Here is a 13609-nt window from a genome sequence, read left to right on the forward strand (position 1 = left end):
CCTAATTCACCGTTTGAGGGAGACAGCCAGGCCACCCAACACTGCTGAGACAACTCCAGTGACAAACAGCTCTAAGGTAACAAAAGGATAGGGCAGCAATATGGAAAATGTGACCTAGCTTTTGAGTTGCTTACAACAGAGGTGTCAAAAAAATAGTGGCTGGGAAAAATGACATCCTATTTACAAGTTCATATGCACTTAAAATACATAATTGAGCCCCATTCTTCTGACACTGCACAGAGTGAATGTGGCTTCAATGGTCATAAAAAAAAAAATCTTTAAAGTTTTTTGTTTGTTTGTTTGGTTTGCCTTTTCCTTAAAAAAAAATAAGTTATTTTAGACCTGACAAATCACTTGCCAAAGGGAAGCAGCAGCTGTTAAACAGAAGCAGTTGCTCAGTTATACAAGGGCAAAGAAAGCATCAGTCAATGAGCTTTGGAGGCTTGTATAACGAAGGAGGCAATTTAAAAAGCTTGAAGAAATTCACTCTCTGGCTAGCAGTTGTTTGCCAGCTTTCAGCAGGCATCAACCTGACTTTCAGGCTCTGGGATTTCTAATCCTGCCTGCTGATGGCAGGACACTACACCCTATGTGTCAGCTCCTGCCAAGGGGTGCTGGATCTGACTGCCAATGCTGCAGCATGTCATGGGAGGAAGGCAGCTTGGGGTGGGGGTGGTTTGGCCAGGGCTCCCCTCCCTCGCCCTGGCTGCGTGGGGTCTCAGGCCACCACTACCCCCCAGGTAATGCTTTTGGCTGGCAATGTGGTTTGTAATGCTCAGGGAATTCATTCATTCCTCCCTGCCGTCCCCTCTGCCCCAGGGCTCACTGCTCCAGGTCTGCATCCAATCGCAAGCAGCTCAGACTGCTGCAACCAGCTCCTACCTGCAAGGGGTGGAAACGTAGAGGGTCAAGTTCCCCTCCAGCTGCCCAAGTCCAGACCTGGAGCCCAGATTCAGCTCGCACTGCACCAGGGGAGGAGGCAGCTCCAGTCCTCCACCCCCTCTCCCTGGGGCCAGGTGAGACACCAGTGGAGGTGTGCTGCGGTCCTCTGAGGAGAACGGCGAGAGCTGGGTGCAGGTTTTCTTGCCAGAGATCTCTGTAGGCGGACGGAAACGGTGAGAGTTTCATTTCCCCTGCTACAGGGGTGAGGGGGTGGAGAGGGGGCGTCCAAGGAGGTTCAGTCCATCACAGGATGAAAAACAGGATGAGCACCACCACCAAGATGACAAAGAGGATGATAATTGCACACCACTGCCTTCGATCTAGAAGGAAAAGGAAGGGTTAATCTTCCTGCTTTAACGGGGAAGGAAAATCAGGAGAGCTTCTTTGCTGTACTGCTAGAAGCCTAATGTAAGCTGAAAGAAGCCATAAAAAGCCAAAGCAGCAGCTCCTTTAGCAGCATGCCCCACTTCAGCCCACAGGGTGACAGTATTTCTCCTCCAGGATACGTCTGGTTTGGGGGACAGACGTGGGAATTTTAAGGCTTCTCCCCAATCAAGTTCAAACACATCTGATAAGCTGCTTCAAAAGCAATCAGGAGAACAAGCAGAGAGGTGCTGTGTTGCTGCTTGTTTGCAGAGTAACTTGTTTGCCAGAGGAACAAGAAGGGGGTCTGGTGAAGGCTGCCCAGAAGACCTCTGCCAAGAAGGGCTTGTGGCAGGTCCCCTTAGGGAAGTGCTAGGAGTAACGTTTCCCTTGGATATCCTTCCAGCTTGTTGGCCCTGTGCAAGGGCTGCAGAAGCTTGATGCTGCACCACTTCTGAGAGCTGCTACCATGGCCACATCTGTGGTGGAAAAGTCACAATGGTGCAGCAGCGGGGACAGTGCTAGCAGCACCCCTAACTCCTGGGCACAGCAGCTACCCTAGGAAGAGCCCTCTTAGGCACATGTGATGCTAGGGACAGCAGAAAAGCTCTTTCACAGCTCCCAGGAGCACTCTGCAACAACTGGAGCCTTTTTCCCAGAGGAAAGGGCAGATACTCAAGGTTTGCATGACCCTGAGCGCACCGTCAGCGCACCACACGCTTGTATTTCCACAAGGTCATAAATCCCCCAGCCAACTTAATCCTGTGGAGCAGGAACTCTTCTCCTCCCGCCTCACCGCTGCCTCCACAAGCTACCCAAGCACCCAGGGGAGAGGGGTCCCGGAGGAGGTGACGGCTGGGCACAGTGCCAGCGCCCTGAGAGGCAAGCTGGTGGCAGGGGCCTTCCCAGCAGGCATGCTGGGCTTCCTGTTTGCTCTGCGGCACCTCGCCAGCCCTCCCGCTGTAGGCACAGCCTTATAAGGACTTTTCTCCTGGGTTCGGCACAGAAATCAGCTCTTTCCTCTGCCAGCTGAGACAGATCTAATTGACAATAGGCCTGTGGGATAGCAGGCACCAGCAGTCCAAGGGCAAAAGGGATTTGGGAAGGGGCTTGCTGCAGGCAAGTGTTTGGTGTGGAAGAAGCTGCATGCTTTGTTCCACAAGCAGCCCAGGGAACTGTAGCAGAGGAGGAGGCTGCAGAGCCTTCTCCTCCTACCACCTAGAGGGGGATTTTCCCACTGTGGCAGCAGCAGCATAAATAGAAAGGCATCTGTAAATAAAACAAAGGCAAAGGACGGGCTGCAGAGCAGTGTCTGGGCAGGAGCAGCTGCAGGGCTTGGAAGTCTTCCCCCCTCTTTCAAGCCCCAAGAGCTGCTCCCTCCCCTCTGCCTGGGTCTGGGCTGGCTGTCAGTGGGTGGGAATGTGTAGTGTTCCAGCCCAAAGATCGGAGGCCTTGTCTCTCCCTTTCCAGGGATGGATCTGGATCCTGTTTCCCAGGACCTACCGCTTGTCATGTGAGACACTTTGGCAAGCTTCTTCATGACGTTGTCAAGCCGCGACTGAGTGCTGTCCAACTCGTGGGAGAAGTCATCCAGCATCCTGGGGACAGGCAAGTACTTGTCAGCAAGTGGCACATCCCTTCAGGATTTCTCAGCTCTCACACACACTGATCAGAACACTGATGGGGTCAGTGTATCACACCTTGGCTGAGACAATGAATATAACCCGGTCTCCTGAAAGCACCCAAGGCAGGGAAAAAACCTTCTGAAGGAGGTTGGCTTTATTGGGAAGTAATTTAGAACTCCTGTCAGACTCATCTCCATTGTGTGTTTGTGGCTGAACTCCATGGCATCCCTGCATAGTTGGGAAAAGGCAGCCTCCTTTTAGGAGAGAAGCATCATCTGTAACTTGTGATTAGCAGAGATTGCTTAGAGAGATCTAGGTGCTAGCATGGACTTTAAACCTTTTTTCTTGTTCAGGGCTTGCAACTTGCTTGAAACTAAAATCTTGTTCCACTCATGTATCAAGCAGGAGTGAGATATGCATAGAAGTTACCCCTCCACTTCCACCACACAGCAACTGGAAAGAATCTGAAAGGCTTCCTGAAGCTGTGTTTTGTCACTGCCAAGACCCCATCTGAAAAGAAATGAGCACATCCAGAATCAAAGTACCAGTCCAATTATCTCCAGCCAGTGGGACCTTAAAGCTTAGTATGTTTAAAAGGACAGCTTCCTTTATTTGGAGTTCTAGGGTGCTTGTTATACCTTCATCCACTGGGGAAAAGGAGAGTTGTAAAATACTTATTGCAGTAGTTATCTGCTACTGCCTAGCAAGCACAGATGGCACATGATAATCTGGAAATGGTCACACCACACTGATCTGCTTCCGTGAGAGCAGAAGACTCTCATGCTGCAAGAGTTCATACAAGAGGTGGGTTTAAAGCCCCTCTTTCCACCATAGATGACATCACTTCACCAGGGAGACAGCCCTCCAGACTCCCACCAGTCAAACAAGGAGGGTTTTTAGGCAGGAACTTTTCCAGCTTCTCTGGAAATGGTAGCTGTTAGCCTGCAAAACTGGAAACTTTATGCATTTGTTTGCAAAGGACAAGAAGAGGGAAAGAAATGTAATTTTTATGTAAATGGTGGATGCAAATTACCTTGTGAGCTACCCTTTAACCCTTTGTATGGGTGAGAGTTATTTTTAGCTTTAACTATGAATAGCAGCTCTGTGCTGCCTGTCTCAGAATGGTGAGGCAGAGCTGAGTGCTGCTGGGTCAAACAGTTAATCCAGGGGCAGCACAGAACCCTGTGAAGGAAGAAAGCAGCCAGTATCCCCATTACACAGCACCTCCCTCCCTAATCTGTTGAACACTTCTGGCTGCCTGAAGCCAAGTAGCTAACTGAGTTCCCTAGTGTGTGAAAAGCAGAGAGAAGGAAAACTGGCAGCTAAGTCTGCCCTAGACACAGGCTTTCAAACCAATAGGACTGTGTCTGGCTCCTTGCAGGCTGCAGTAAAAAAAGCTTTCCACTGCCCAAAATCAAAGGCAGCCAAGGAGAGGCTGCCTGAGTTACCAGTAAATTCAAGGCCCTAACAGAGGCAGAGATCTGTGTGTGAGGACCACCAGCTGTGCTGCAGCCAAGCCCATACTGGGTTTTTGGCACCATGTCTCACACTTACACTGCTTGCTCCTCCAGCTCCCCGCCAATGCGCTGGGACATGTTCTTCAGCACCCCGATGCTGCCAGAGACCAGCTCCAACTGCTCATCTTGCTGCTCCACAATCAGCTGGGGCCATAGAGAAGGGAAACAGGCAATTACAGGTCTGCCTCCTGCAGCTGGGTCAGAGCCAGACAATCCAGTGGACAGACACTAGTTCTCAGCCAACATCAGCTGTGGGACCTGGACACAGACCTAAGCCACCACGAATGGGGACCACGTTCCTAAGAAACGCTGGAGAAGTGACAGCCACAGCAAAGCCTCCCTGGCACGGCATCCCTGCAGCACAGCAGGCTGCAGGCTCCCAACATCCCTCCAACTCCAGCCTCAGTGGGGCCACGCCCTGTCCCTTCCCTGTTAAACCAACTCTTGAAAGCCACAGGGGCAGATCATCCAAACATCTGCAAGCCTCCCCCACCTGCAGCAGGCACCAGGGAGCCACGCTGAAGATGTGCCTGGGAAATGCAATCTGGGACATGCTGCAGCTAACAAGGAGTTAATGTGAGTAAAAGGCTTTTGCAGCTTCTACAGCTAAAAATAGCAAGCCTGGCTTCCAATGTGCCAAAGGAATAAGTCTGCTGATGTTTTAAGTCATTTTCATGGCACAGTCACGCTAAGGATTAGGTTTACCCTAGTTACCTATTTCTGCATCTATTTATCCCCCTAGAGTCACTAGGTAAAACTTGTCTGAAAGCTGGGCAGCATCAAGGCTCAGGAGCTTTAGAGGAGTTGGCCACCTCTGAGAAGCTGCCTGGTTAAAGACCCATGTTTGTGTGGGCTGCTGCAGGTGGGTGTTTCTCCAGGCAAACTGTCCCAGCAGCAGGGAAATACCTCACCAGAGGTTCTCACAAAGCCCTTGTGCTGGCTTTCTCACGAACCTCGTGTTGACAAAGGCAGGAAAAGGAAGCAGGCACGTGCTCCTGCTCCCAGCCTGTTCTGATGAAGATGCACACAAACAGCAGCTTGTTTTATAACCAGGGGAAGTTGCACAAGAGAAACGGGCTTTCTTCTGGTTGCAACGCTTCTACTTTTCCAAGGATTTCAGCAGTCCTTGTGGTATTAAAGCTCAGTGTGCTACAGATTCCAGATAGTGCTGTCTGCCTTCTCTGCAGAGCAGAAGACCCAAGCCTCAAGGGTTAAAAACTCTGCACCAAGATGCATCCGAAGCTGTGCATGCACAGGTAGATGCTGCAAGCAAAGAGGAGCACTCTCAGGCTCCTGGATCCAGACCAGCCATGGACTGTAATTTCTCTGGCTCTTGCAGCCCATACCTCATGCCCACAATGCCCATTTGGCAAGCTGAGCTGCCCAGCCTGTGTGGTGCCATCTGCCTTACCTGTTGCTGAGCTTGCTGCTCCTCGATGAAGTGTGAATTTGCTAATTGCAGCTCCCGGTCCAGGCGGCTGTACTTGTCAGGTGCAGAGCTCCAACTCTGACTCCCGCTTTCTCCCAGGAGCACCTAAACAGATGCAGAGAGCCCTCAGTAACACCTTTGTGTCTGCTCAGAGCCCATCTAGAGAGTGTAGTGGGAAGGCAGATGAAGCAAGACACCTGTACACACATGAACAACATCCTCCTTCTCCTGCTCTGTTGCTACTCAGCCAAAGTGCTGCCATGAATTAAACACTACAATGCCAAAGCAGGCTGGGAAGTCCCTGCAGCCTGATACTGCAGCTTTGCCTCTCCAGCACCAGGAGAGCTGGAGTAGAACCAGCAGACAGTGTGGGCAGGAGCTCTGCACGCACAAAGGACTAGCAAAGGTCTGTTCAAGAGACAGCACTGTGTGCTAGGACATGTAAGCTGGGAAGTATCAGGATATATTGTGTGAACAGATGTACAGCTTAAACTGAACACTCTGCTGCTCAGGAGGGACTTGGGAGTGTCTGGGCCAAGTACTTAACCAGTTGAGCTGACAGTAAAACACTGTAATACAGAACCATAGCAGTGCTGTATGCTCTGTTCTTTGATCCAGGCTACCTGTTCCTCCATCAGACCCTTCAGCTGCCAGCACACAAGATTACACTTGCTACCTGCTCTACAACCCAAAGAGAGATGCTTGAGAAAAGCTAGCAAATATGTGCCTTTCCAGCTGAGCAAGTCTGCTCCCTGGAAGGAGTGTAACATGAGTGATAGATGCTGGAAGGAGCACGGCCTGCAGGTGAGGAGCTGCACCCTGTGGTGTTACCAACAGGTTAGGGAACTCTGCCCAGCACCGTGGAGGCAAGGCCAACTCATAACAAGACTATCTCACAGCTTCAGGTCGTGGGCAGGAGGGGACAGCCAAGTGCAAAGAACAGTGAGACAATGATAAGGAAGCTCCAGCATGCTCAAAACAAGATGGTCTTTATGGTTCATCTGCTTTACAAGGTTCAAGGAGGGGTGAGGAAAGCTGGCAGACTGACCGTGGAGGAAGCCAGCAGGACATCTGGCTTTGTCCGCCCCCGAGACACTGAGCAAGCTCCTGGCTGTCTCCAGCTTGCGGCAAGCGCAGCTCCTGCTCATTTAATGCGGTGCCTTAGTTTTGCTGCAGCTTCAACAGAAAGGTCTCTGTTTGACAGCTTCAGCCTGGGAGGGCCAGGTCACCACCTACCAGCCCCTTGGATACAGAGACAGGGTGGAAAAACTACTGCGGCCCAGCACCAGCTTTGTGGTCTGGAGGGAAGACAAGAGGCTGAGGAAGGGGGAAGAAGACAGCAAGGGGAAGTCAGTTTTCCTGACCAGCTGTCGCTACACAAGCTGGGCCATATGGTCTCCTTCAGCAAGCAGGAACTTTACACAAAGAAAAGCAGCAGAACTCAGGGACAGTTACAGACTTGTTTGACAATGGGTGTAAGGAACTTTGCTTCTTCAAGTGTTTCAAGCAGATCAACTAACCTCATAGCAAGCTCAGGAAGTGGCTTCTGTCTTTCTCAGTAGCTTGGGCAGTTTGTCATTTTTGCCACAAGTGGTAAGACCAATGTATCCAAGTAAGTTCACTGTTTGGAATGCACACCAGCTTTCAGCGAGGCACCTGAGATCTCCTTACAGCCTCCCTGTCAGCCACATCTATTTCTACTCCTTAGATTACAAGTGCAGACGACCTGAGACTCCTTGAACTTCTTTCATCTTCTTACATGGCTAACTATTACGAGAGGCAGCTGTGTGAAAGGATATTGCAGCATCTCGACTCCTAAATAGAGCAGAGTGCAGGATTACCTTCACTGACAAGGATTCTGAGTCTGAGGAGGAGGGAGGTTCCCCTTCCCGCAGGATGATGCAACACTGACAGTTGTACACAACCAGATCTGAAGACAGAGACAGATGGCGAGTGCTGACTTACTGCTTTTGAGAGACAGGCTGGGACGAGAGTGGCAGCAACATGCCTCTGAGAACCAGCTCACTCAGGTCAGCACAACACAGTTCAGACACAGCCTTGCTGCAGCACACAGACCCCTTCCCAGAAGCAAGCTTTTGAAGGGGATGAACTACAGGCAGGATACACACTGTTAATAGCTGCTTTTACACAGCATTGATTAATGCTACATGCTCTACCTAGCAATGTGGGGCCTTGAAAGAAGTGAAAATAGAAGTTTCACCTAACACATGCCTTAAGACACCAGCTGCTAGAGCTGATAAATCCTCCTTTAAGTACCGAAGAGCTGCTGCATTCACTTAAGTTGCCCGCTTCTGGTGCTCACCTGCCTGTTTTTCCTTTCAGCCAGTGCTTGCATGGAAGAGTTTGACATCTGATCCTTCATTTCCTGTTTGTTCAAAGAAAGAAGAAGTATGTCAGCACTGGATCTGAGGTGACAGGCAGCTTCAGGGTGCTAGAGGGCTGTCTATACTCAAACAAGGCCTCTTTAGGGGGAGTAAGGGAAGGGAGGTTTGCTTTGAAAATGAATGGTTTTGAAGAGTCAAGAAGGATAACGTAGAAAAGCTTCATCACAGCTGATTGTTTTACTAACACCAGAATCAAGGGCAATGAAATACCTTGAAAACATTCCTTTGCTACTGGTTTTGCTCCACTACAGCCACAACACTTTGATTTGTGTAACATTAAAATAATGTTCCCACTGGTAGACTGTAAGAAAAAGCCATGTTCTTCAAGGCTTTGGAAGCCTCTAAGCCCCTGTACTTTATTCCCAGCTGCATCTGTTTGTATAGCTCACAGGATGAGACTGGTTTCCTGGCCACCCTCTCAGACTGTATCTACATTTTCTCTTTTATCAGTTAAGTTTTTGTGTTGAGTTCTCACAGATGGTCATTAGCCATAGAAGCTCTCCATCACAATGTAAAGCAGTCTAATTTTAATGGGGTAGATTAGCAAGTAATCAGTATGATCTAACAGAGGTGGGTCCACCAGCACAGTTCTGATGTCACCAAAACATGCAGGTGTCTTTTTCAATAGAAAAGGTATCACCTAAGAACATGCTCATGCTGCTGTGTACTAGGAATTCCCCCTTCAAAACTGGAAATCAGATCCCTGCTGCCACTAACAAATTTCACTTAGCAGTAGGAGACGCTGCTCCAAAACCCATTAGCCAGCAGTTTTTGGCCAGGAAAAGACGACCATGGAGCAGGCTTGCCTGATCCTGCCTTTTCGGGAGTGGACTACACTAAGGGCAAGGCTGCTGCCTTTGTACTGATGCCTTTGCACCAGCAAGCAGATGCCTACTACCCAGGGCCAGTGTGGCTTGCAGCTCAGTTCCCAGGAAGCAACCCTCAGGAATTGCATCCAGACCACAGCACTGTAGGTTGGGAACAAGCTTGCTGCTAGCCACAGAAATGCATTTTGTGAAGTAGGAATATCAGAGCCATGAGGGGCAGCAGAAACTAAGCTACCCTCAGTGGAGCTATTAATAGGGAGAAAACTTCCTAACTAGCAGAATGTTACCAGGCAGTTGAGATTTGGGGAAGATGATGCTTCTCTATTTATTGCCACCAAGTTGTTGAAATCCTCCTTTTGCTTCTGAAATGTGAGCTTAAACTAAAAAAAAAAAAAAAAGGAAAAAAAATTTCTTCCCCCAGTTAAAAATAAATCTAGTGGTTGTTTGGAGTATTTTGTAGCAGTAGGAAGTGCAAGTCACCACATCAATAATGTCAGGTCTTAACCATCTGTCAGTGTTCAAAGTGGACTCTCTTGTTTTTGAGAAGTGGTGCTAAAAATCCCAGGACAGCTGTGATTTCCCTCACCTCTGAAGGGAGGCTCCAGCCTCCCCTGCATCACAGCAGTCCTTTCTCTTCCTTCCCAGTGTCTACAGATTCCCAGACTGGCTGTTGCAAGAGAGGTATGAAGACTTCAAGGGACAGCAACAGCAAAGGAGGGTGTGCCATGGGCTACCTGCACCCTTGCAGCCTGAAACCCATCTGGACAGCACCAAGAGGAAACACCAGGGGAAGAAGCCTGAGAGAACAGGTAGCAGGTTTATCCTCTGCCCTCCACTTCAGTATGAAAATGGCCACAAGCTTTCCCATTTCATCATGCCCATTGCCTTCTCCACACTCTCATTCCTTACCCTGACCACCTGCCGTGTGCTTGTGATAAAGGCTTTCCTGATCCCCAGCTCTGTTGCATCGAGGTTGAACTTCCGTGGGTTTGCCTCAACGATGCGTAGGCAGCGAGTCAAGAAGTCCCTATTAGTAGTGGTGGATAGCCACACAGACACAAACCCCCAGAGTGCCTCAGAAAGGGACTACCACGTGGCCACTGCAGTCTGCCTTTTCCCAAAATTGGTTTTTGGGAATACAGAAGGAAAAAAAGCAGGCATAGCAGGGATGTACTGTGCAGCACACACACCACTCTGAGGCTCCTTTTGTGCGTTTTTTTTCTCTAATGCTGTGCAGCACTTTCATGAGTGTTCAGATGAACACAAAGGAAAAGCATTATATCTGGAAGCCAGCCTGGAGTCTGACTGCCCACACAGAAACCCAAATTCATACAACACAACAGGCTTTCTAGAACAAAGCCCCTTGGAATATACCTTGTCAAGAGGAAAACAAAAAGGCAAAAGGAAAATCCTTCTGCTGAACATATTTGCCTTAATTTCTCATTTGCAGTTTGAGAAAAGCTGAAGTAAAGGCAAAATTCAATCCCAAATTGTCCTGATTTCTGCAAAAAGTAACTAGTACTCAAAGCTATTTAGGGATCCACATGGCCCTGCCTCCAAAGGACCACAGAAAGGATATTAATTGTTTCATCCAAGTCTTCCAGGTCCCACTCGATGCTCCGCAGGTTGTTCCTGAGCTCATTAGTGGTCCAGTCGATTTCCTCTCTTGTGGCAATGGAGGGATCTTGCAAGAGCTCTGTCCACCTCTGGAAGAGCCCCTGGGCAGTGTTGACAGCTTTCTGCACCTCCCTGCAGCAGGGATGGTTAAAAAGAAGCAAAGGGATTATATATCATCAGTTGCTCTGCAGCGGTTGCACCAGGACAGTCCCGTGCCCAGCTCAGCAGGGAAGCAGAGCTTTCTCCCAGACATCTTTCCTTCAAACAATCTGTTAGTTTATTTTGCTAAGCAAGGATATGCTCTACCTGCTGGACAATCCCATCTCTTGCTACAGCACAAAGTGCTGAGCAGCAAGAACTTATAGTTCATCTATCAACGAAGGGACTTATTTCTTTAGAGGAGGTTTCTGTCAAGTGTCCAAGCCAGGGCAGAGTGTCTGAACAAGACGGCTCTTTGGCAATTAATGTTTTGCATTCCTCTTAACAGCTTTCCTCTGAAGGCTCTTGACTACCTAGGTAAGATACCCTAAGGGTACACAGAATTACAGGAACTGTCCCCACGCTACAGCCACGCAGACTGTTGAGTGCAGCACTGATTACTTTAATTCACCATTTAAAAAACACACAGCTCTAGTAGGCTGGCTTAGGGAACAGCAAGTCTTTTCTGCTGCCCTAAGCGTTTTGGAGATGAAATGCATTCACAGCAGGGGAAGGCAGGCTTTGCTGACAGCACTGAACTGCTTGGATGGTTTGGAGCTAGGAGGTCTCTACGTTTGGGTCATGGTCCAGCAGTGTGAGTATCTGTACTTACAAACTGTGTGGTCCTGAACCACTCCATCAGGTTCATGGAAAGCCAGGACAGGAGGCTACAGACAAGAACAGACCTTGCTGGTGTGAAAGGTGGCCACCATGAGCCCAAAAGCTTGCATACAGCATCCATATAAGATGCAGGTGTTTATCCCAAGTGAAGGAAAGCAGGTTGTCAGCAGGGGAAGACCAGGAGGGATGAACTGAGCCTGCACCCTGCTGGGACTGCATCTTTCTCTGTTACACCATGGTGCAAAGTACTCGGCTTTGTTGTTGAAACTACAGTCTCTCAGCACCCTGATGTGTGTTCCCTCCTCTTCTTGCACACCCATGGCTTGAGTCTGCCACATCTAGTGCCTTAAAGTCAGCAACTTGCACTGAGGATCTGGAGCTTTGTTCCTTTCACTATTTGCTAGTAGAAGTTTGGTTTGTTGTTTGTTTTGGGGTTTTTGGTGTTTTTTTGTTTGGTTGGGTTTTTTTCTTCTATCTAGGCAGAGTCAGGGAAGCACCCACAGGCAGGAATTTAAAGCAGAGCTGGGTGTCCTCTGATGGGAGGAGTCATGATCTCCGGTAAAGCAAACTGAATACAAAGTGGACGGCCTCCAGCAACCCCTTCCACCCCAACCTGCTGGGTAATAATTAACACTGGGAGAGGCAGCACCTCCCCTCTCTCCTCCCAGCCCTTCCCTGCACCACACAGGAACCTCTCCGGAAAGTTTGACAGGACATTTGCTCCCCACCCATGGCAACTCAGACTTTTTCTGCTTAGCACCAGTTCGGTCTGGCAGGGCGATTCACTTTCCTGCCTGCACCAGCATCCCTTCCAACACCTCTTGTGCTTATACTACTCTCCCTGCCTCTCCCCTCTGAGTACCTTTGCTGCTCCTGAGTGTTGTCTCACTGCAATGTAGGGCAGGTGACTGGCCCACAGCAGAACCTGAGGCTGGCTCCAGGGCGGTTTCTAGCAACCAAGGTGCCTTCACTGTATTAATTTCAATTTTCCTTTCCTTCTGCTTTCACCACCTTTGGTAGGCATTTGCCTTTGTTCAGTCTCTTCTTGCTTCCTTTCACAGGGACCGTCCATGCTGCAGTTTCTCCATCAGCCTGGTCCCTGTTCCTCTCCATCTTTCCTCTTGGACACCACAATCCTAGCCTCTTAGGGTTGCCACCCATACCTGCTCAGGCTGCTGCAAGGCGACATTTCCCGAGCCACTGACGGCGGGGACAGCCAGACAGGCTGTCCCCACTCTATCCCATCGTGCTGGAGCCACACTTTCAGCCGCTTCACCTCCCATTTCCCTCTACCGGGGGCTGCAGCCTTCAAGCTGGGTTTGCCCTGGCCCGCACAGTGCAGAACGCTTCGTGCTGGGAGGCCCGAGCGCGGCTCGGCACCTGCCCGGCACAGCACTTCACCCCGGGGCCTTTCACGCCCAGCCCTCGAGGCCGACCGCTCCATCAGGGCCCCGGCCCGTCGCAGACCCCCCTCAGCCTCAGAAAAGAGGGGGACAAAGCCGCCATTTTTCCTCTCTCCAATCAACTCCGGAGACCTCCCCCGGCGGCCGCTCCCCCCACTTCCCAGGGCCTCCATCTCTGCGGAGCGGCCGTGCCCAACCTCGCTGAGGCGGGGATATGCCGCCAGCCCCCGTCCCGGGCCCCGCGGGGCAGCGCTCACCCCTTCACCACGAAGAAGGGGTCCTCCATCGACATGGCGCTGCCGCTGCCCCGTCGCCGCCGCGCGCCCCGGCCGACACGCCCCTCCCCTCCGCCGCTGCGCCCCGCCCCGCCGCTGCGCCCCGCCCCGCCCCGGCACCCCGCGCCTGCGCGCCCGTCTCCCATGCGAGGTGGGGAGAGGGGAGGGAGCAGGCTCTGGTGACGTCACGTCCGTCCGCCCCCGCCGCGCTCTGGGAAGGCGGCTGGGTGCGGGGGTGGTGTAAGGATCGGCGATGATCGCTGCGGGGTCAGCGGATAGGTCCTGCTCTTCTTCAGTGAGGGCTTATCCAAGCCCCTGTATACCGCCAGCCCCTTGCGTCCCGGGGCTTGGAGACACAGTCACAGAATCCCAGTGTAGTGAGGTTGG

The 13609-nt window shown here is 50.8% G+C and overlaps 1 protein-coding gene across 3 annotated transcripts; it reads right to left on the reverse strand.

Annotated features, from left to right (window-relative positions):
* Nucleotides 1-535: 535 nt before the first annotated feature.
* On the reverse strand, nt 536-13239 carry STX6 (syntaxin 6). 3 transcript variants are annotated; one of them, XM_054384072.1, is made up of 8 exons: nt 13205-13239; nt 10688-10857; nt 10018-10112; nt 8200-8262; nt 5859-5981; nt 4485-4591; nt 2809-2903; nt 536-1262 (listed from the first exon to the last, which is right to left on the reverse strand). In XM_054384072.1, exons 1-8 carry the CDS (start codon nt 13237-13239, stop codon nt 1186-1188), a joined length of 765 nt encoding a protein of 254 aa, XP_054240047.1. In that variant the 3' UTR covers nt 536-1185. The 3 variants fall into 3 exon arrangements, with proteins under 3 accessions (XP_054240047.1, XP_054240048.1, XP_054240049.1); XM_054384073.1 differs by lacking the exon at nt 13205-13239 and adding an exon at nt 12407-12420; XM_054384074.1 differs by lacking the exon at nt 13205-13239 and adding an exon at nt 11537-11542.
* Between the last annotated feature and the right edge of the window lie 370 nt (nt 13240-13609).

This window comes from Indicator indicator, chromosome 10, assembly GCF_027791375.1.
Source record: "Indicator indicator isolate 239-I01 chromosome 10, UM_Iind_1.1, whole genome shotgun sequence".
NCBI classification, from domain to species: Eukaryota; Metazoa; Chordata; class Aves; order Piciformes; family Indicatoridae; genus Indicator; species Indicator indicator.

What these genes read in the sequence shown, in the direction of transcription:
- STX6 (XM_054384072.1), bottom strand. Translation starts at nt 13,239, where the DNA reads ATGTCGATGGAGGACCCCTTCTTCGTGGTGAAGGG. An exon ending in AGACTTGGATGAAACAATTA is followed by an intron (nt 10,113 to 10,687) that starts ATATCCTTTCTG and finishes CTCGCTGCCTAC; the next exon opens with GCATCGTTGAGGCAAACCCA. An exon ending in GAGCTGGAGGAGCAAGCAGT is followed by an intron (nt 2,904 to 4,484) that starts GTAAGTGTGAGA and finishes GCCTGTCCCCAG; the next exon opens with GATGCTGGATGACTTCTCCC.